Genomic DNA, 24,434 nt, shown 5'->3' with positions numbered 1-24,434 from the left:
AATTAAATGTGCAAAGACCTGGAATTAGAAAAGCAAAAGGGAAGAACATGCTCAGCATTTCTCAAACTGAAAGAACTGAAGAAAACATTCAAGCCTCGAGTTGCAATATTGAAGGATTCTATGGGGAAAATATTGAACGACACAGGAAGCATCAAAAGCAGCTGAAAGGAATGCACAGAGTCACTGTACCAAAAAGCAGTGGTTTATGTTCAACCATTTCAAGAAGTAGTATATGATCAAGAACTGATGGTACTGAAAGACGAAGTCCAAACTGCTCTGAAGACACTGGCAAGAAACAAGGCTCCAGGAATTGACAGAATACAAACTGATACGTTTCAACAAATGGATGCAACCCTGGAAGCCCTCACTCATCTATGCCAAGAATTTTGGAAGACAGCTACCTGGCCAACTGACTGGATCCATATTTGTGCCCATTCCAAGGAAAGTTGATCTAACAGAATGCAGAAATTATCGAACAATATCATTCATATCACATGCAAGTAAAATTTTACTGAAGATAATTCAAAAATGGTTGCAGCAGCGCATTGACAGAGAATTGCCAGAAATTCAAGGTGAATTCAGAAGAGGACGTGCAACTAGGGATATCATTGCTAATGCCAGATGCATCTCGGCTGAAAGCAAAGAGCACTAGAGATATGTTTACCTGTGTTTAACTGACTATGTAAAAACATTCAACTGAGTGGATCATAACGAATTATAGATAATATTGAGGAGAATGGGAATTCCACTGTGCTCATGAGGAACCTGTACATAAGACCAAGAGGCGGTCTTTCAGACAGAACAAGGGGATGCTGAGTGGTTTAAAGTTAGGAAAGGTGTGCATCAGGGTTGTATCCTTTCACCAGAATAATCAATCAGAATAATCAGTCTGTATGCTGAGCAAATAATCTGAGAAGCTGGACTATGAGAAGAATGTAGCATCAAGATTGAAGGAAAACTCATTGACAACCTGCAATGACTCAACTTTGCTTGCCGAAAGGGAAGACTTGAAGCACTTACTGATGAAGATCAAAGACCACAGCCTTCATTATGGATTACACCTCAACATAAAGAGGTCACTTTGAGGACGAAGGTGTGCCTGACCCGACCCATGTGTTTTTAATCGCCTCATGTGCATGGGAAAGCTGGATGATGAATAAGGAAGACTGAAGAAGAATTGACACCTTTGAATTGTGGTGTTGGAGAAGAATATTGAAGATACCTTGGACTGCCAACAGAATGAACAAATCTGTCTTGACAGAGCTACAGCCAGAATGTTCCTTAGAAGCAAGAATAGTGAGACTTCGTCTTACATACTTCGGACATGTTATCAGGAGGAATCAGTACCTGGAGAAGGACACAGTGGTTAGTAAAGTAGGGGGTCGGTGATAAATAGAAAGACCCTCAACGAGATGGATTGACACAGTGACTACGACGATCATGAGGATGGTGCAGGACTGGGCAGTGTCTGTTCTGTTGTACCACGGGTCGCTATGAGTCGGATCTGACTCGATGGCACCCAACAACAACAACAACTGAAATAGCAACTCTTTTAACTTTGATGTAGGTTTCAAACCAGAGCAGCATTTGCGATAGTGCTCAACAAAAGCCAGACATTTTCTAATCACATTGTAGTTGTTGCAGATATTTCAACACGTCATTATTTGTTCATCACAGCTTCGAAATTAGTTATCAGACCTGCTGTTAGAGCTTGTTATTTCACATAGTAGTGAAGCAATACGTATCAAGTTAAAATACATCTTATAACTCTATTTTAATATAATTGGTTTCCTTGTAATCTGGTGTATTTTACTTTATGCATTTAAGTATATTAGCCTAAGAAAGGACCCATAGGCTTCAGAAACAAGGCTGCCAAAGGGATCCACGGTGTTTTTTAAAAAAATGGTTAAGAGGGTCTCCCTTCGAGGAACGCTGTAAGGTTAAGTGAACATTTACAAAGGACTGTGGGGCCTTGAGGACAAGAAAAGCAGAAAGGTGAGCTCAAGGAGCAGCGTTATGACCACGATGGGGAACGACTGACAAAGTAGCTATGGGGAGCTTAAAGGGCTTGATCTTGTGGTGAAACCCTAAAATTATGTATATTCAAAGCAGCGGTGCACCAGCTGTAAATAAGTCCCCCGCTGGCTCTGCTGGAGTCCCTGAGTGGCACAAACAGTTAAGTCCTGGGCTACTAACCAAAAGGTTGGAGGTTTGCATCCACCCAGAATTGCCTCTGAAGAAAGGCCTGGCATCTACTTCTGAAAGATCACAGCCTTGAAAACCCTATGGAGCACAGTTCTCCTCTGACACACATCCGGTCACCATGAGTCATAGTCGGCTCAACTGCAACTGTTTTTTTGCCTTTGCTGGCAGACCTGGATGTCATGTCGGTCCCCTACTCAGTGACTCTGAATGCCTCAGCCCGTTCCACAAGGTCACAGGAAGTCAGCTTTTGTGCAGCCCCTTCCTGATCCTCACCCCTAAACACACTTAGGCTCCTGGTTCTTGTTGCTGTGTCTTGCTGCCTGTCGTGCACATACATTTTCATTTTGTGATCTTTAAGAGAGATGTCACCTCGTGGACAAGTCCGTGTAGGACCTATTTTAATGAAAAGCACCAGGGCTGCCTTGAAAGGCCTGTGTCTCGTGAAGTTCACTGAGGGCGTGTGAAGGAAACGCTTCACGGCCTGAGAAGGCAGTCTTTACAGCACTAAGGACGTGGAGCCTAACGGCCCGGTGCTTGTGACATGCTACTCCTGGGTGAGAACAGATGGGCCGTGGGGACCACCCTGTTCAAATAGTTCATGTACAGAGGGCTAGCAGGGAAACCCTGGTGATGTAGTGGTTAAGTGCTACAGCTGCTAATCAAAAGGTTGGCAGTTCAAATCCACCAGGTGCTCCTCAGAAACCCTATGGGCCAGTTCTACTCTGTCCTATAGGTCACTATGAGTCGGAATTGACTCCATGACAACAGGTTTGGTTTTGGTTTAGCAGCCCCTGGGTGGTGTAAACAGTGAACATGCTTGGCTGCATGGTCTACTCTGAGGCTACACAGAAGAAAGACCTGGAAATCTACTTCCAAAACATCAGCCGATGAAAACCCGACAGAGCACAATTCAACCCTGACACACTTGTGGCTTTAGAGAAGTTCAGGGATTTGCTCCCAGTCCCTACTGGCAAGGAGGACAGAAATCCAAGCCTCCTTCCTCTCAGGCACAGGGGCTTTTCCTTAACTTCTGGCAGCCTTTGGAGGGTGTCTCCTGTGGCGTTTTGGTGGTGTGGAGTCTGGAGACTGGGCCCCTGATCTTGGTCACGGATTTTTCTCCAAACCCTGGTTTCTTCATCTAGAAGATGGAGATATAATTGTATTTCTGTACAAAGTTGTCAGGAAGATTAAGTAAAATGATGCCTGTTGACAGGGCTTGTAAACTAAAGCTCACCATCATCACTGTGCTCACACACACACACAGAGGCCCAGGCTCCCACTGGCAGCAGACACAGCACGGTCCTCCTTGGCAGAGGGAGCCCTGCCTGAGGGACTTCGGACCGCTGCCCGTACCTCTGCATCTGCTACAGGCCCCGGCTCTGGACTAGCGGAGTTTCCATGGACTGAAGTTGGTACTTGGACTGAAGACAAGGAAATTCTCCGAATGGGACAGGACTTTTCTGGAGTCCTCACTTATAAGGGGTATCCAATCACCCTACAACTGACAGATGTCAGAATGGCGGGCACCATTGCAGACTCTGACACTGTTGCTAATAATGATCTACTTTGGCCTGAGACCTTCTGAGAACCCAGCTGAGAAGGGTGGGAGCTGAAACCGTAACACGCTGCCAAGTTCACAATACGTTCCCAACGCTGATATCACATACAAGATCCCACTATAGAAACTCATCACGGGTGGAAGCCGAAACCGTAACACGCTGGCAAGTTCACAATACGTTCCCAACGCTGATATCACATACAAGATCCCACTATAGAAACTCATCACAGTATTGTCTACAATAATAAAAAAATTAGAAATAATCTAAATGACCTAATATACGGTGTTAAGTAAATTGGACGTAATACATGAAAGAAAGACGTTGCAGCCGTGAAAATCTGTGTTGTAGAAAAATACTGAATGGCATGAAAACAAACTCACAATACGTTAAGTAAAAGGGCAACTCATATACAGCAGGGAAGTATAGTCTAATTTTTATTAAAAATATGTAAATATCTCTGGGTGAAGGGATTCGGGAAAATTTTTATTTTATTTTTAAATCCGGATTTTCTAAATATACATCTTTCTTTTTATTTTTAAGAAAAATGTAGTTAAAAAAAAATCCCAGCTATAGAGGCTGCATCGCCCGTTTCCTGGGTGGGGACAGACTGAAGGGGCTAAGGGTCACCACGGCCCTCTCAGCCTGGGCTTTCTCTGGAATGAAGTGGATGGAGGACCGAGAGTTTCCGGCAACGTCCCGCCATGGGCCCAACATCACCCTGCTACATACAGGAAGAGTGGGGGACAAGGGGTGAGGAAAGAGCCACGGAGAATGTCCTAGCAGCTTACATCTCCAGCCACTGGAGTAGGGAGATTCTCAGATGATCCTGAACGTGGGTCTTCTGGTGTGAACGGGGAAGAAGAATCAGAAATGCCCACACAGTGGACACGAGGCTTACAAACCCAGCCAACTTATACACCCACAGGCCAAGATGACAAGCTCCATGCAGCGAAATCTTGATACAATAAAATCCAGCTGACCAAGGACATTGATGATCAGTTCAATGTTGAAAAACAAAGTGACAGAAGTGCAACCTGGCCACGACCATTTAATTTGATACACACACATACCTAAATACAGAAAAATTCCTAAACTGGTCAAGGAGATTTGTTATGCCCTGTTCGCCTGCAGCAGTGTAAGAATCTAAGTCAGCAGATTCAAATGAAGCGATTTCCTCTCTGCTGAAAATTAGCAAAAATAGATTTAAAAAGTTTACAGTGAGGGTTTATGTTTAGCTTGAAATTCAGTGAATCCCCACTCTCCAAGCATTGCGGGCAGTTTTACTACGGCCCAAACAGCGTTTCCTCTGGCGTGTCCAGATCTGTTTAGTCGCCATCCAGCTCCGAGAGTGGCCCCTCAGAGTGCAGACAGTGGAAGGACCAAGGAGGGCTGGGGGCTCCCAACAGTCTTGCCAGTCTGAGATCAGGAAAATTCTTCTGTCAGAGGCACAAGAAAACACATAGTAACTTTTGGCCCAGGACAAAGCGGAACTGGGGAGGAGCATTTCACAAAGGCATTCAGGATCTTAAGTAAGTGGCTTGGAGGGAGGATCCCACCTCGGTCAAGACCCAGCACTCCCAGCAGGTGCAGTGTCTTTCTGATCTCACCACTCCATGATCTCCACTTCTTAGTTCCGAGAATGAGAGGGGCCGAGAGTTTTCTTTATTTTTCTTATAGCATTAGATTTCTCAGCGTGTGTTCCTTCCTTCATTCCAACCAAAGATCACTGACCAGAGAACAAATTCTACAAATTAAAAATCTCTTCTCGGCCGTGTTTTGTGTAGCATTTCTTTCTTACCAACAGCACGTGTCTTATCTCTGCTATTCTCAGCACTGAAAACTGGTTTCAAAGGGAGGCGTTACACACAGGAAGAGTTGGCACGTCTAACAAACATAAGGAGAGCACCATCTTTTACCTTAAAAACCCTTGCCGTGTCCTTCTCTCTCCAAGGCTCTCTCCCCTCCCACTGCAGATTTCGTTTGACAGATGTGTCGCATCCACTCTGAACTGGAAGGTTCCTCTGCCCCACAATCCCCACCTCGTGTTCCCGCTCCCATTCCTCATACCCCTCAGCACCCACCACAGGGCTTCACAATAAAGAGGTGTTTAATGAGTATTTGCTCATTTGATTTGTACCCTGAGCACATAACCAAACAGAATAACTGCAGGTTGGTGGCAAATCCACGTGTTTTAACAAAAGTGTGCACTTCAGCTCTCTTAGGCAGCTGGGCATTTGTGAGGGGTCAGGGGGTTCTGTGTGGGAAGGATTTAAAAAGGAAGAAAATGTAAAAAGGGGGCCACGGTTACTGTAAAACCATCAGCTGCTACCAAACACAGCCATGCGAGATCCCAGATACTCTGTCGTCATCTAAAGACTGGTGGCGAGGCTGCCGGCTGAGACCACCTTGAGCTTTCTACCAGCCTTTTCTCATGATTCGGCAAGACTGGTTCTATTAAGATAACTTGGAGGGGGACACGTTTTTCCAGTTGGGCACATTGATAACTGAGATCTGAATATGAAGCTCAGATTCAACCAGCCTACCCAAGAGAAGAGCCCTGAGCAAAGCTTTCTGAGGTACAAATCAATTTTAAAACAAATGAAAAGGGAAGGCAGTCAGCCCATCCCCTCCTCCCTTAGATAATGCTTCGTCTGAGCCTCACTGGCCAGTGAGGTGTTTGCTCCTCTGGGATCCATATTCACCAAGATAAGTGGAAGGGCGGCCTGTGCTCAAGGGCAGGGGCTGATCGAAGCAGGGACTCGAGCAGCGCAGGGATCCAAACACCAAAGAAATGAACAAAGAGACTGCCAACCTGGGCGGTGCTCTCACCTGACATGCCAGCTCTAGTGGGAGTGCCGGCTGCCCTGGGGCTCTGCCCATGCCAGCAGAGCGTGGGGTGGGACCATGTGACTGCTCTTCCCAAAGGAAGGGGCACCCTAGAGTGGTGAGTGACCTCATCCCACTGCTTTCTGCCCCGAGTGAGGGGGCATGACTACCGGTGCTCAACAGTGTGTCAGTGCGAGGGCAAACTTCCATTGCTCGAGAATAAGTCACCAGAAACTAGAAGGGAAGCACACGAACAGAGAAACTAAGATTTGCAGGATTTGAGGCTGAGCCATCAGGTAGAAGAAGCATTTCATATATACACACGCACACACAACAGAACATGTTATTTTCTTTCTTAAGCCTCAAGTATATCATACCCATTAGTACGGAAAACCAGCATCTTTCACTTGACTTTATTGTAAGTGTTTTATTTTGACACCAGTGTGGCTCAGAATTACCTAGCCCTTTCTTCTGATGCTGTTGTGTGAACCTCTCTGCAGAAGGCTCTTTATACAGCATTAGTGGTGATCACAATGACCGTTGAGCGTTTTGTGGTTTAGCAAGAGGGAATCACACCCACCTACAGGCATAGGTGGTCTGAGCCCAGGCACGGTTATTCAGATCCTTGGCATCAAGCAGGGTTTTCAATGGGGCTTTCACTCTCAAAATTGGTTGAGGTTTTAGCATCCACAAAGCAAACAAAGTGTAGCTAACCGGCAACATCTCCTGTTCAATACTTAGGGGTATTGCTTTTAAAACACACACACACACACATTCAAGTGACCCTTTAATCTTAAGGTGTTAATATTTAATCATGGATTTGATTGCATATGAAGGCAATTCAAGAGTATATTTTCACCTAAAGGTCTAATAATTTAATAACATTTATTGAGCCTGCATTTGTATTAGATTTTGCTCTATTTTAATACCACGTTGCTTTAAATAGGGACCATTTTAATGGGGACCAAATAGTCTATTTTTTGGTTCTCTGCTTTCTTCTACAAATCACAGGGCATGAAGGTGCTTAATCAGTGCTCTTTGATGAAGAACAACAAAGCCATAAAGATTTATTTCTATCAGACAATGAAAACCACCTGATTGAAATCTTCTCTCCCTCTGTTGACAATGGTGTCATCTCAAGGATTACCATCATCCTTTGTAGGCTGATATCAGAGAATATGCTGCAGGAAAAGTCCCAGCTGTTCAGAAAGCTGCTGTAAGGCAAACCCTTAACATGAAATGTCAGGAGTGCATTCCAACTCTTCAGGTGCCAACCCAGCTATTCATAAAGTTCAAAATTGGTATTAATATTTTAACTTATCACTTACAGGATCTCTGAGTTTCAGCCATGTTTAATTAGCTGACATCGGGCATCCAATGTTCCATTATAGAACTTGCATTCCTTAGACATTGGTTTATTAATATTCTCAAAAGGAAAAGGAAGTTACTAGAGTCTTTGTCAGCTCTAAGGTAAGGTTAACTACACCTCTGAGTAGCATTATAGGTCAAACAAGGTTGCAATTCAGGAGTTGGGTTTGGGAGACAAGATTCTATCTACTTGATACCTAGCCTTGCTCTGCTGAGCTTGTATATGGTGCTGTTATGTTTTAGGGGACACGGTTTGACCTGCGGTTTCTTGAAATCTACATTCCAGAATAATAAGCCATAGTATGCTAAGATTCTAATACATGTCCGACGTAACCACATACCATTTCTGTTTTCCAGTAACTTTTTAACAGATTAAATGTTTTGTGAATATCTTGCTATTGTGGGGTAAATTTTTTCCATGTGTGTTGTAATTTAAAGTATTTTTTCATTTCTTGAAAATCTTGAGATTATATGAACGATTTTTTTTTCTATAAGGAATGAACTTACTTCCAGATACTCTCTTCTGAAATCTCCACCCTTGAGCAAAGCTTCAGCTGACTTCTTTACATCCCGATTTTACTTACAGCTACGCACATATGCTTGTATGTATGTATGTACGTATCTATCTATCTATCATTTATCCATCCGTCCATCTCCTGGCTTTCCCAGAGAACCCAGAAAGTCTGGAGGGCTGTATCTGACTTTGCAGACCCCACTTCCACAAACTGTCTTTCTGAAGCAGAGCTTCATTTTTCTGGTAATTGCCCCTGCAGGCAAATGAACTAATATTACATTAAATAGAATCGCTATTTCCTTCACTCAGGGCAGAGCCTGAGGAACTGAGTGTAAGAGTGGGCCCTTCCTTTGCAGTAAATATACTTTTAGGGGGACAGACAACAAGTAACTTTTCAAGAGAGCAGCAGCAATCACCACGTGGTTTAAAGACAACGAGTTTTTACAACTTCTACATTGCATTTTCATTTTCTGTATTCGATATTTTTTCTATTTAATTTCTTGTTCTAAAAGCAAATAATCTGAGGAATTTCAGATACTTTTAAAGAGGAATTAAATGATAAAGAACCACAGTAAAAATGCTCTGTATCTAGCAGGTATATTTTTATTGTTCTCATTGAATATCATTGTTAATTGCATTTTGTTATGAAACTACAGAATATGCTATAGAATTTGCTTCGAGGCATTTAAGATTAGTTCACAAATTTGTATCAAATTTAAAACCACATGAAAGAATGTCTTTTTCTCATATTCCATTATAATCTGAATTGTAAGGTGACAGTTTAAAACTTTTTATTTAGATAAAGCTATTACATATATAAATAAATATCAACCTAGGCAGAGAAATAGGCATAAAAATTATGACCAGCTATTGACTTTTCTTTTGGTTAGGGCTTGTCTTAGTAAATAAAGTATTGATCTTTCCCATTTGGGACTGACTCAATTCCACTCTCCGCTCCTCAGTGAAATGGATTCATTGGTCTTGGCTTATTCTTAGAAAATAGTAATTCACATAACAAAAATAAACTGCTCATCGCAGCTTATTTGGTCTTTTCTTTATGAGAACCGGTTCATGCAAGTCTTCCATGGAGACCCAAATAAACCATCTCATAAAAGTGTAATTTGAACCCATCCACTCCAAACATGGTTTCTCTGCATTATTTTAATACGCATTACATTCTGGCCCCGCTCCTCCAATGTTACTCCAGGAATTTTTTTGACTTAGAATTAAGTCACCTTTCACTTTACTCTGCTCAGGTTTTCTTTCACACCCCAAGTGTTTTTGTTTTATTTGGTTTTTTTTTTTTTTTTTTTGCTTTCCTTTGTTTTTGGTCAATATATGTCATTAAAAAGGCAGAAAAGTGGTTAGGAAGAATGCTAACGAGAGTGGCTACTTGTCCCATTATCGTTCATGAGCAAAAGCAGAGCAGCCTCACAATGACCCAGATGGAAACTTAAGAGTCACTGTAGCCACAAGAAACACAGTGCTTTGTGTATTGTCACTTAACTGTAATTTTAATCACTAATTTGGTAGCTACACATATTTACATGAGTTTAACAAGTTTGATCTGGAAAATTTTTCTGAAGAGAAAAAAATATGCGAGTCATGCGATATCAAAAATCTTGTAAGATACAAAGCCATCTTTACTGGGACACCCAAAAATAAACTGAAAAGTTATATTTAGCAAAACTTAACATATTAGGTATAAGAGTCAAGATCTGTGGTCCTCCCCTTTCAAAGCAAAAATCATCCACACCAATGAAAAACATCCATCCATTCATGCGAACAAGGCGTAACTCTCCCTGTTCATTTAGGCTACAGACAAGAGCCTAAATTTTCTTAAATTCTGTGTTTAGCATTAGAATTGATTCTATTTCAGACTTTTTAATAATTACGCATTAGGGTGAGAAAACAACTGCCATAACACTTGTACAACTTACAGACGCTACATTTTCAGTGGAAGTTTATTTACTACCGCGGTCTCCACCCTCTCCTCGTGAAAGACACTTAGGTTTTAAGAAATAATATTCCTGTTTAGTGCATTTACTAAGAAAGACTAATTTAGGAAAATGTTGATGACTTTCTACTTTAAATGCTACATTAATTTTAAACAGACAAGTTTCTAAAAAGATACAGGGATCATGTTTTAAGTAACAATTTTACTATCCTACTAGAAAATGGTGTTACCAAAAACCAACCAAATACATTCCTGTGGAGTTGATTGCAACTCATAGTGACCTTATAGGACAGAGTAGAACTGCCCCATATGGCTTCCAAGGCTGTAGTCTTTATAGAAGCAGACTGCCGCATCTTCCTCCTCCGGAGCGGCTAGCGGGTTCGAACCTACGGCCTTTCTTTACCAGTCAAGCTGTTTAACCACTGCACCACTGGGGCTCCTTGAGAATAGTGTCAATTACTCTTTAATCCTATTTCCATTTTATATCAACTATAGTGCAGGTTCACTGAGTCACACTGTAGTACCCATACTACTTAACTGGCTATAAAACCCAAAACCAAACCCAGTGCCATCCAGTCGATTCCGACTCATAGTGACCCTATAGGACAGAGTAGAACTGCCCCATAGAGTTTCCAAGGAGCACCTGGTGGATTCGAACTGCAGACCCTTTGGTTAGCAGCCGTAGCACTTAACCACTACGCCACCAGGGTTTTCAACCGGCTATAGACCCCCCCAAAAAGCACACATGATGTTTTCCCAAATAAATAAAAGACATTAACTTAGAAATCTGACTCTTAATAAGAGCTGGGGTAAGGAGAAGAAAATGGCAGTCTCATCCTCTTAATTTTGGTAAATTTTCCTGAATTTAAGAATGGTTTAAATAGTGTGCTTTCTAAGCAATTAGATAACATGGCAAAAAGTTTTGTCTCAGCTCTTTGGGGGCAGGCTGCGCATTATCTTGCCACTAAATTCTCACCAACAACGAGTTTCCTTTTTTAAACCAGTATAGAATATGCCCTGACGTTTTAAATAATTAAGGTCAGATTCCGCTGAATGCCAAAGCAACTAAAACAATGGAATATCCATGAGTGATAATGGGACCACGCTCCAGCATTAAGTGTGGCCAAAGGTAGTTTCTCACCAGGTCCCCAACTCCTCTTCCACCTCCATGCCTCCAAAATACACTCAGGTAGAAGAATGGTTGTAACCAAATCCACACACTAAATGTCAGCTGAAAAATCTTTTTTAAAAAATAGGAGAATTTTCAGTAAAACAGAACATCACCACTGATATCATCTTTTAAGAACATGTGATGTAATAAAAAAAAATCGACTTCCAAAATCCTTTGACTCCAGAATGTATTTTTCATAAAGGCCAATATAATTATTGTTCACTATAAAAAGTATCTGTTATTTTTTGTGCATTCAACCAAATTTTAGAGATTTAAAACTTCTAAATATATGACTTCTAAGGATTTAAATCTCATTTCTGACAAAAAGTGGTTTGTTTCGCCAATAACCATTTATAAGCCCAAAGACCTAATTCAGAATTTGTTGCAATATCTCCTTAACTCTGTGACCACTCAAGTATTTAAGAAATCAAATCAAGTCCTTGTCAAGTAGAAGACTTTACACATGTATAGATATTTGTTACAGAATATATAGTACACATTATTAAATCCCTGCTTCTTTATAAAATGTCTTCACTTTTTTTCCCTATTACTGAATTGAATGTTTTATTGCCAAGTCTGTTTATATCAAAACCTGCGAAAGTAATTTAAAAGTTTTTTGGACTCCTCAACTTTACCTACAGAAAAAGTAAGCGTTTGTCATGATGCCAAACAACAGATTTTCAATAAAAAACAAACATTAGACAAACAGTATACACAAGAAACATACAATTTCTTATCACAAAAGGCAGCACGCGAACAGAGCGTGTGGGCATTGACCTTGTGGGGAGCTGGCTTTACTCCTCTTTATTACTAGTAGCACAGTCACTCCTAGAGTTCAGTGTGATTCGTGGAAGGAGGTTCACACAGACCTGGGGAAAAAAGTTAGAGGACATCACGATCACATTAAATACTGGCCGGTTAAGTCATTCCCATAAAGTACGTTCCTGCGGAAGGACATTTTCTAAACTTTTAATTATAGAAAATTTCAAGTAGACACAAAAGGAGAAAGAAAGGCATAACCTGTGCCCATGCACCCTGCACCCCGGCTCAACAACGATCAACATTGTGTTGTTCCTGTTTTATCTTCTGCTCTTCTTTGGCTGGAGTATCTTAAAACAAATCCAAGGTTTGGATCATTTACCCACAGACACGGAAGCATTTAGAAATGATCCACGCTGAACCATTTCCCAGCTTACTAAAGGGTACAGTACACTGGGCACTTAAGCCAAGGAGCAGAGAGGCAACTAGATACTTTGATATATACTACTGTTCCAGCTGGAAGCAATTAATGCAACTCTATTGAGAAAGGCTATGGATTGTTTTATTTGAAATAGGCAATATGCTAGTCTCTGAAAGTAATGACTTTGTGTATGAGAAATTAACACCTCTATTAGAATTGGGAAGTCTACACAGAAAGCGAAAAGTGCTTTTACCGTGCACGTAGGCTAAACATTCCTAGATACTTGATGCCTCGCTCCATATGCTGCATTCAAAATCTTTACATGACAAATTTATCCGTCATGATGGTTTTAAATGAGATCTGTATCAAAGCAGAGTGATATGTATACAGGAGATATCTGTATATTTACATCTACACCCCCACACACTCTGCCACAAGTACCTCCGTGGACATAAGCGTATCCGTTCATCCCTCATCTGCAGCAATATGCTCCCTACCTTTAAGTGGAACATTCCTGTACTTTTAATCATGTCCCTAAGCCATATTATTGCCGTCATATATACTCATTCATTTTTTTTTTCAAGATTTTTAAGATTTGAAAAGGTCATTTTGACCTCCAGACATCAAAATAACAATCTGGAGAAGCCTAGGTTATATGCCACAAAATATCCCACCAGGAAAATTTCATAAACTTACTTTTATTTTTTCTTAGGAAAAAAACCAGAAAAATGTGAGGAATAAACTCCGTACTGCTCTGTCTCACACTCAGAGAATGGGTTTATTTGATAACTTTAATTCTATCAGTGAATGAAAGTGTACTGGCATCCATGGACCCATCCGCACTGAGATTTTTCCTGGCGATTTTTTCACACATCCGAAAGATGGCACGTAATATTTATGAAAATCTCACTGATGTTAATCCAAACACAGTCAGATTAAATCTGACATAAGATATAGTTTCTCTCTTATTCTCCATTTATTTTTATGGGAGTGAGCCTAAGAAACTTAATATTTTAAGAGTCTATGAATGTACCATCGTCTGCTCATGTGGAATTATCAAAAATAAAGTGAAATGATCTACCTGAAGTAGAAAAAATAAAATTCATATATATGTACTGTGTATATAAAGTACAGAGACTGACTAACCTTTCAATCAAATCTCTAGCTATAGAAATATCTGTTTTTAAGTAATTATTTATCTGTCTAAAAGTGACATGTAGACATTTTTAACAGTTCTCAGTTCAGTGTCCTGTACATAGTATATGCTCAGTAAATAGTTTTGGGTTTATGTATAGTTTCATAACCTCCAATACACACACACACACACACACAATCATATTGCTTAGATCACGGAGATCACGTCTTAGCAACGCTGTCGCGTAATAGAACAAGCTCAAGTAGTGCTTGCACAAATGAGTATGAAGGTCATGCTATGGTGGGATGCTTACTGCACTTGTATTTTAGATTGTATTTGACAGCTTCTGGAGTTCTACGACATGAGAGTCTCACGTTTTACACAGTTGTCTGAAACTATCTCACTATGTTGAAACGTACTACTTCTTTGTTGCTACACTCATTAATTAGAATTTTTCTTATTAATGTTTTGTTTGAGCTTCTTCTGGCATTAATGTTTAAGTCTGAAAAGTCTCTGCCTCACCACTGTGGTGCTAACTTATCTCAATAATAGGGTGTGGGGAATTCTTTTGGGAGGGGGTATTTAATCTCTTTTTAAATTTATGTTATTCTCGGTTCTTAATTTATGAATATTTTAGGATATCCATAAAAATGTTTCATAGAGAAACATAACCTGGAAAAAAAATCATACAACTTCACCATGTAAGCAGCCACATGTAAGCTGACTCTTTTGAGAGATTACCTTTTACTCTCAATAGCTCTGAGGCGCTCATATTTATGTTTATAGTGGTAAATCAATCTATTTTTTAGTCAAATTTTATTAATAATTATCTAAGCATGTTTCATTTTATTTCAGTAATATTGCACATCCTTATCCTTCAAGCTTGCATCTTCTCAAGTTTAACGCTTAATTTTTATTTCCAATTATAAATATCTAAAAGAAATGAAAAGGTGATGGTTAATATCACTGAAATTAAATCAAATTGCTCAACCTCGGAGTAGACTCTTAGCCCAGAATCTTACTTGGTGGAGACAGTGGTGGGAAACAGGTGGTAAAACTTTCTCAAGTCGTTCTGCAATATCTGAACAAGTCTTCATATAGCTAAGTGTTTAAATGGGTCACAGACAGTTATAACTACAAACCCTTTACCCACAAAAAATAGGAGAACCAATATTTCAAATATTGTTCATCATGATTTTGCTTATATTTTAATGCACACATGTATCTCTGAATTATTTGAAAAATTTCAAAAATACTTTCTTTGGGAAGTTGCAGCTATGAACTTATTTCTGTGAATTTCACAGATTACACTATCCAAAATCAATGACAAAAAATTTTCAAACTCCTTAACAATCCTGACTATGTAATTTCACTGCACTCTTCTGCAAGCTCCAACACAAACTTGATCTTAAACGGAAAACAACCCAATTAGGTACTTAGAGTAAGAACACTTTGTCTTGTTAATAGAGATTTATAAACTTCTCATTGAATAACTTTTGATGACATAAATATTTATTTAAAAATATTCAGTAACTATTACATTAAGGATTTTGGTACTAAATTTTAAGTACCAAAGTGTATCGTAGTGCACACAGGTGTACTGTACTTTATTATAAACAACTCCCAAGCACTAAATATTTCAAGCCCCCATGTTGCAGAAAAGTACTCTGCTGGCATTAAAAATCATTGTCTTCATAAATCATAAATACTCATTCTTTTTTTTTTTCAGAAGATACCTGAAAAGAAAACACAACTTGTACTACCTTCTTGTAAATGCATTAAGCATGGACCAAAATGATACGTGACTAGAGATGTATGTTCAGTCAACCAGACTGGAGGGCCAGTGGTCGTGTTTCAACTTTGCGTGTAGTAAATAAAGTTCTGGTCATTTTTCCTAGCTTCTGAGGGTATTTAAGAATATGAGTCAAGCATTACTTTTCATCCTCTCCACCAAAAAAAAAATATATATATATATATATTATGTAAGAAGTAGATATTCTGGGGAAAAAACCTGGGGTGGGGGGAATCAAGCAACCCACCCCCAAACACACATACGCGCACACACACAAAAAAAAATTGGAGAATTTTTCCTTAAATAAAGACCCTACCTTCTGCAGGTGTAGCAAAGTAAAGTTACAAAGACTTTTCTCTCACAGTTCAGGATGGAGAATCCAATCTCCAAAAGTTAAGAACAAAACAAAACAAAAACTTGCTCTGGACTCACTAATCCTGATGATTGTGGTCTCTAACATTCAGAATTCAGGTGCTTTTGAACTCATTAAAATGGAGAAGTTAGGTAAGGACAAGAGTCAAACACTAGCCCCGTGGTCTGGTCTGCTGGTCTGCTCTCGCATGGCGTCCTTTCTGACTCGGAGGAGAACCTCTCAGGATGTCTGGTGCAGCCAGGCAGTGAGGCTCCATTTTAAAAAGGGGGGCTGAAGTGCCGAGTGGGAGCAGAGGGGGAGAAGGAGGGAGTGAGCACATGTTACAACACACACTACCTGATTTCTCACTGCACAGCTTGTCAGCTAGATCGTCTGCCTCCTGGGCGATAAGGGAGAATATTTCATCTTCATACTCTTCTATTATCGTTTCACACTGTAGAAATATAATAACAACATATGTGGATATATATACACTCACCGGGTACATTGTTAGGAGGGACTTAATCAAAATTTTATTAGCTAAAAATATAAAATCGTGTTATCAAGGTGGTCCATTTTTCTTAGCCCTTTCAGTTTAATACATCATTGTATGGGATTAACCCTCTTCCCAGAATGTTAATTGCATCATTTTCCTGGGACTTAACTAAATGATTAGCCACGTTGAAAGATGTGGACTGAGGATGAGGAAGGAAGAGGGGCTCTTTGCATTTGTTTCTTTTCCTGAAATTGGAATGCTGAAGTGATAGTAAGAAAAGGGCCAACTACTCACAGAGCTCCAAAGTCTTAATTAAAAAAAAAAAAAAAACTTTTTTAAAGGAGACAACTCCTTGAAATGGTTAAATCAGGTTCCTTCATATTTAACATAATAATCTACTTTATGGTTTTAAAACAATCTGAAGTAGGAAAACAATTAAGCCTTCTTAGCAATCAGAACAAATGCACTTAAATTTCACTGTGGGTAACATGCTTCACAGTTACTTAGCGAAGTTTCTCTTCATAACATGTAGAGATCTATCCAGAATTTCACGTTACAAAACAAGCCAGCATATCAGAGAAGCGGGAGCGCGCGAACTTGCCCCTGCATTTGAAAAGCTTACATGCTAAGCGGAGTACATGAAAGGACTACAGTGGACACTTTCAGGAAATGAGAAGTTGCTCAAGGACGTTCACCAGAGACTTGTAAGTCATCTTCTGAGTTCATTAAGTAGGACTCTAAAATATTTAAATGACATTTAAAAATATTTAAATTCCACTCTTATGTGTTTATGGAAAACCTAAGAAATCCAAGCATACGGTTACTCACTGCCATTCCTATTCCACAGTGCTTTGCTCTTTAATGAAAATGAAATCTTCACATGTCAGCTAAAGTGCTTTCGGAGTTTCAGCATGCCTGACATTTTGGCCAACGCCTAAACATAATACATTTTTTAAACAGACTTCCCCGATCACTTTGATTCAACAGTGTTAAGTAAGGTGAAATAAATAGCAATATATTTTGCCAGACACATTCAAGCAAGACAGAGACCAGCATTCACAGAAATAAAGGCTATGATGGGAAGGAAATGTGGCATTAAGCCAACTACCATACCTAACCTTTGCTTAACTTAGTTTGTGCTAGAAGACTTGAATTGACTCAGGAAGAAATTTCTTTCTATTCCTGAAGCCTTTGGAGGAACCATGATGTACCTCACTTCCCTCCTGTAATTTGGCTATAGGTATTTGAAAACATTAGTTCTAATTTGGGTTTTAGCCTGGCAACTGCAGCCCCTGATTCCTTAAGTGGAAATCTGAGAGGGACCTGCCTTGGTGACTGAGTTCCCTGAAACCATTTCCCAAATGGCCACCCGAACAAAACGATTTGAGCAAAGCAAGGTGCAAACTGTGTCTTAAAGTCCCTGGAATTTGCCAGCAGCACTTTCTGAAAAATACCACCTAAATGTCTCCATCATGAAATATCACAGCCCCTTAGGGGCTCAAAAGGCAAGTTGCTAAATGCATGATTTAACATTTTAAAAGCAACAGGACGACAGTAAATTTCTAAACATTTGAATGTGCATTTTAATATGCAGTTTCTTGAAACCCTACAGCAACCAAAACCAACACACATAAAAGCAGCAGAAAGATTTTCATGGGTCATATGATTCATCCGCCAAGATGAGAGCTTACCGCGAACTTCAAAGGTCTATAGGCATCAGAATAAAAATAGAATTTTTTAAATTCTTTGTATATTTTGTCTCCTTTCCTTGGAGCAAATCTCTTGAAAGTTCTCTCCTTAGTTACAGGGTCTTCTTCAAGTTTGTAGTCATTCATTCGCTCACACACTTTATCCAGAAGGTCTGTTAAGAATGCCTCGGACTGAGCTAAGGAAATCTATTAAGAAACAAATGAGAGGAAAGTTGTCTTAATTTTAGCCTTATTTAAAGATATTCAAATGAATACTGATGGAAACATACACAACCTCCCATTAATGCAACCATGTATTAATTTCCTAATAATAGCAATTTATATAACTATTAACATAATTTCAGAGGTTAGCTTAAATTATAGTAAGAGAAAGTGCACATCTTGAGAGTTGACAGAAAAAAACTTTACATTCAAACCGCAAATCACACATACACATGTAATAATTTTTAAAAGCCATTCCACATGCATAACGAACCACTGAGCGCAGGGAATGGCTGTTACCCGTCCGCGCGCTTCGGAGCCCTCCAGAGGAGACGCTGACTCCCCGAGAACTCAGGGAGGGCCCAAGTTTTGCAAGGTGGCTTCTCCTCGGAGCTTCTCGTCAGCTCCGCTGCAGCCGTGTGATGCCCACGGGAAAGGTGGGGAAGAGGAGGAAGGGTGGCTCACGGAAGTTCACGTCGCCCAGCTCCCATTCGGGCTGCATTTTGGAACAGCTGGCCCACGTCTTTGTGCGGCCCTCTCCCTTCAGAATTCAGCAGCTTCGGCAGGACCGTTTAGACACCACCTCCGCCCCGAGAGAGGGTGTCATCGCCCAAGCGCCAAGGGTCAAAGAGCACCCCTCGCCCTTGGTAACCGAGACAAAAAGGCCCTGTGCAGTCTAGACAGGTCAAGGTGCAGGATGCGGCGTCCCCGGCGCTCCTTCCGGAAGGGGGCGTGAACCCCAGCCAAGTGCAGCGCGCACAGCAGCGCGGCGTCCCTCGGCCTTTAGAAGGTTTTTTTCCTCTCCACCCTCTGCTGATCAAAGTAGGAAGTTTTCATGACAACCATAGTGAAAGGGGCTGAATCACAAATGAACTCGATTTCTGCAATGTTGATATATCCAGTCTCTATTGTCCCTTTTCAGACGCAGTATGAACCCTTCCGGTCCCCACGAGGACATTACAGAAGCGCGTTCGCCTGTGGGCCTCATTGACACAAAGGGTTTCCTTGCTTCGCCGCCATCTGGCCACAAACCAGATAAATAAGAGCTGGAGAATTAAAATTAAAGCTCGGTTTTGTTGTGTGTGCATGTTTTTTTTTCTTCCTGCTTAAATCTAGGTGCCATTATGGACCACCACAATCACCACAACCGCCCCTACCCCCCGTTTCAATAAGAATCAACTTTAAAATTTTTTTTAAGAAACATAGGAAAAGAGTAAATGAAACAGCACTAATTAATTACCAACTGTGCCCCATGACGTGCACATGTGATATTTCTCCCCTTACCCCCCCAAAACTTGATTTGACTTCGTTTGATTTTAAAATGCATTCATTTTGCGGTTAGTTTATGAAGCTAGGATGTACCACAATATTTGTCAAATCACTAAAATATCAAGTTTTTAAAAACTCAAAACTTAATTTTCAAAAAAAATCTACAGTAAAAAGTCGTTTAAAGCATACATTTCCACCATAATTTCATTCTACTTATGCCTTAATGATGCCTTTCAATCACCGCAAGTTGTCTTTTTTTTAAAAAAAAAAAAAAAAACAAGCAATACATAGGTTAACAAGCAAAATTGAAAATGTTTTATTAATTTATAGAAACAAAGAATGAAGTACGTATTAGTCACTGAAAAAAGTTAGGAAATGCAGAGAAAAATTCTTAAATTACAACTCATGAAGGCAGATGAACAGAGTGACTGCGTTTTTTTCTGTGACAGATGCTCCTTAAGTGTTATTTCCCCCTCTGAGACACGTAAAGTATATTCACAGCACTTGCTCAGTGCCGGCAAGGCAGCCTTTTACTTTAAAGTGAAGAGTAGTCTTTCATTTAAAATATGTAACTGTAATTAAGAAATTCATTCTCTCCCTCCCTTCCTGCTTCCCTTGTCTTTCCCCAAACAGAAAAGTAAACATATTTGCATACTTGGGGGCGGGATGGCAGCACAGGGGGCAGGGACCTGAGCCTGGAGAGTGCCTTTGGACACTGAGACCCAGGTACTAGGACGCTGACCTCCTTACCAATACACGGAAGGGTCCCACGTTGGGTAGAGCACTCCCGAAGCCAGGTTTTAAACTGGCCTGTGTGCAAATACTGACCATAATATTAATGTGTGAAAGGCGGTTCATGAGTTACTTTTGAGAGTTATTTTATTCATTTACCGAGTTGCACTTTTTAAAAACTGGCCCCCACATGAAAAGATTCCACCTGGGAGTGGGTTGCTTTTCCCGCTTGGGCAGTGTCATTTTCCGGGCCACATATGGTAGTATTGTGCCTGTTTCAACACGGTTATGTCATAGGAAGGGATCGACCTGCGAATTTTGATTATTTTGTAAGCCTGTGAAGGCTAACCGGCTTTCTGATGTAAGTAGTTGGCCTTTTTTTGGTAAACATTTCTTTGAAAGTAGAGAATATTTGCTGGTAGGTACCTCAGAAGAGGTTACATTATAATGTTGACTAAAAACAGGAATGGAAAAAGCAAAACAAATAAACAAAACCTGAGACTAACAGTTCATTTTACACAGCATAAAGTAGTATTTTGATCTTAAAAACCCAATGAAAGCACCGAATTTTTGCAAACAATAACAAATATGATTATGCACTGCAGTTCTCTCGACACTTATTAAAACTTACGTGATTAGAGTTTATGATTATTTCATTCAGCTGAACGACCCTCAGGAAATCAAAGTGCCGTCCATAGAATAACTGAGCCTTTCCCCCTCCCGATGACCACTCTCTCTTCCCCCCCTCAAACTGTTTTGATAACAACGGTGCCGAACTTACGGGGACAAGTGGACTAAAACGAAGCCTTTCTACCCGGTGAAGGTTTTGAATAGTACGTGTCAAGAAAGCAACTCCTATTGTAACCTTCCGGGAGCCTCGCCTCGCCCTGGGAGGACGGTCTCAGAGATACTAACCTCATTAAAATATGAATGCGCGGGCCGCCATCATTGTATCGGGAGAAAGCCAGTGCACTAGGCCACCATTTTCTTATCTTCCATTGCTTCTGTACGGGGACTCATTGGGGGACAAGTTACACCTACAAACAGGCTCCGTTAGCATTTCATTGCTGTCTTGAAGTCTCGCACTCAGAGTGGGTCCCAACTTTTCCCACTTTTGACATCCGCCTACCACGGTGAAGCACTGTGAGTAGGCAGAGGCTCTCCTCCTCCCCGGGAGCTCCCTTGGGCTGGCCTCTAACCGGGTTTGTTCTGTGAGCGGCCGGCGGGGTGCGGGCAGGGGAGGGCGCAGAGCGCGCCAGACGCCAATTTTAAAAGTAGTTGGAAGTTTTGTCTTTGGTTTCTCCAGAAAACGGGAGCTGGAGAATTTATCCCAGACCGCTACGACGACACTTTAATAAAAGTCAATTACAGGACGCTTCCCGTGTTTGTTCATTACTGTGTCTCTGTTAATCTCGTCGTAAATTTCTTGCTTGATAGCTATCACCATCAGGCGGGAATACAATTATGTTAGAGCGTACAACTGGACCTCGAGCCTGCCAGTGCCGTGTATCCGTCTTCTCCGTACCAGTGCTGACAATCTCAAATCCATTTTAACTCATTTTTAGAGTTATTCTAGTGTGCTTCAGATATGAAACCAGTACTCAACCTGTTTTGTGACCTATAATTAATTTGACATTGTTGCGAAGATTTTCTTTCTAGAGGTTTGGTTACTGTAGAATTTTAATTGCATTATAGCAAATATTACATCTAGTTTAATCATTAACTTTTCACTCATAAAAATGTTAGTTAAAAGTCAATATTTAGACGTGAAAATTCAAACCCCCCTTGCTCTAGGCTACTCAGAGGAAACGTGAATTCAGACACTCTTATAAGTTGATGAAATATATAATTAGCTTTTATGCTAATTGACTATGAGTTTGTTGCATGACACTTCTTCATATAATATGCAAATAGCACTGATTGTTTAGTTTTAATAGACAATATAATTAGAAATCTAAAGAAACTCATTTCAGTGAGGAATACTAAAGGCTGATAAATTTCCAGTGTTCTATATATCAGAAAAAAAAAAAAAAAAAAGAATTCTATCTGGACTTCATCAATAAGAGAGATTTTAGGCAGCCTTTGTTTAAAGATTAAAAACCAGACCACATATCACAGAGTTAGTATTATTGCTTCTAATTACCATAAACTCTATGTTAAAACAGATGAATTTGTGCTATCAATAAAACCCTGGGGACAAAAGTATAAAGGTTTCAGTTTAATTCAATATAAATAACACAGTAAATTCATAAACGTAAAAACTAAGTTTTTCCTCTGTTAATTTGAATAATGGAAATAAGTCATTATTTAAAATAAAGTACTTTGCAATATAGTTTTCTGTTCTTATTATTCAGGGATATATATACCTATAACATGAGGTACATGCTCTGGCTGTAAACAAAAAAATAGCAATAATAAAATAAGAACCATGTGAATTTGGCAAAAATTTTCCCAGGATTTATGTAACACTATTAAAATCTCAATCACAATTTTTAGTTCAGAGCCTATTTTCAACTTAACAGTGGCAAATCAAACTTAGAGAAAACAGCATAATGGATCACCATTAATGGTCTCAGAATGGGGTCACCTAACTCAATTTTTTCTTCTGAAGTTAAAAAACACACATTTTTCTTTCATTACTAAATATAAAACTGGCACTGCCATTTCGTTTCTCATTTTAAAAAGTATTCTGTTTGTCTTAAATTTTTTTTTTCAAAAATTTTAGGTAAAAATAAAAACAACTATCCACATGAATTTTGTTACATTTTTTTCAACCTCTGTTAAAAATCACTATAAGCAAGGACTTTGAGAATCCTTTTCACCCTCTGGCCTGTATACCTCACAAAGGTTTTGTTGGGTCAAAAAAAAACCTCTAAACAAACAAATAACAACAAAAAACAATAGAAAAAGTGAGTGTCTCAAAGAGCAAAGGCAGCACTATTGCAACATTAATACAGTATGACGTGAATTTGTTTATTCATTCAACAAATATTCATTGAACTCCATCTTCATGCCAGATGAATACACTTCTTTAATTCAGACTTTAAAAAAAAAAGATAAAAACTCTTACATGATTCTGAATAAAAATTAAATGAAATTCTTGAAAAAGACCATGTGCCCAGTAGAGGTTCGGTAAATATTATTGATGATAATATGGCCTTTTGTCTATCAATTGAGCTAAAAATTACATAAATACAATGTTTTCTTATTTTACAATTGGCAGCCCAACACAGATCTGTATCTTTCGCCATGTTGTTACCTAAAACATAATGGTAGACTAGTTGTTACCCGGTTATAACCACCTCTGCAAAACACTTTCCCAAACAGAAAAAACTGAATGGTCACAGTTTTAGAATCTGTTATTCCAACTTCACCATCTGTATGCTCGTGGGCAAAGGGTAAGATTTCCTGATAAAACATTAGAGGACTAAGAGGAAAAGGAACAAATGAATTGGATGGTAAGTTAAAAAACTTTTGGTGCTTCTTTTTGACAGATGTGGACACACACACACAAGGATTATGCAGAAGGGACCAGTTGGCCACATAGCTGAGGAGCAAACCAGAAAACTTTGCATGGCTTCTGGGTAAGGACAGACACAAGTTGAAAGCAGAGGGACTGAAAGGTTCCCTGACATTCTCTCAACCTTATGCATTGTTTGTTCGTGAGAAGTAATTCCAGATGCAGTAGCTCTGGATCCCACCTCCTTACAGTCTGATCTCCACCTGAGCTCAGGTGAGGTGTAGTTGTCATGTCCCATCTCTCCCCAGTCTCCCATCACCTTGCCCTTGTCTCTAACCCCAGGGTCCACCGATCCTTTCACATCATTAAGAGCAGGTTTAGGTGACTTGGGGAGTCCCTGCTAATGACTAAGTGTTTGGCTGCTAAATGAAAGGTTGGAGGTTTGAGTTCACACAGAGGTGCCTCAGAAGAAAGGCCTGGTGATCCCCTTCCAAAAAAACCAGCCATT

At 40.0% G+C, this 24,434-nt stretch overlaps 1 protein-coding gene across 1 annotated transcript in view; it reads right to left on the bottom strand.

Annotated features, from left to right (window-relative positions):
• Positions 1-12,066: 12,066 nt before the first annotated feature.
• The window catches only part of CNPY1 (canopy FGF signaling regulator 1), a 98,585-nt gene continuing 86,217 nt past the window's right edge, over positions 12,067-24,434 (bottom strand). Inside the window, exons 3-5 of the mRNA XM_049863172.1 lie at positions 18,247-18,450; positions 16,417-16,513; positions 12,067-12,469 (exon numbers count right to left, since the gene is read on the bottom strand). Of these exons, the coding sequence (XP_049719129.1) occupies positions 12,429-12,469; positions 16,417-16,513; positions 18,247-18,450 (342 nt within the window). The 3' untranslated portion in view covers positions 12,067-12,428. The remainder of the gene's footprint in view (positions 12,470-16,416; positions 16,514-18,246; positions 18,451-24,434) is intronic.

This window comes from Elephas maximus, chromosome 20, assembly GCF_024166365.1.
Source record: "Elephas maximus indicus isolate mEleMax1 chromosome 20, mEleMax1 primary haplotype, whole genome shotgun sequence".
Classification (NCBI taxonomy): domain Eukaryota; kingdom Metazoa; phylum Chordata; class Mammalia; order Proboscidea; family Elephantidae; genus Elephas; species Elephas maximus.
This window is presented reverse-complemented; position numbering and strand designations above follow the sequence as displayed.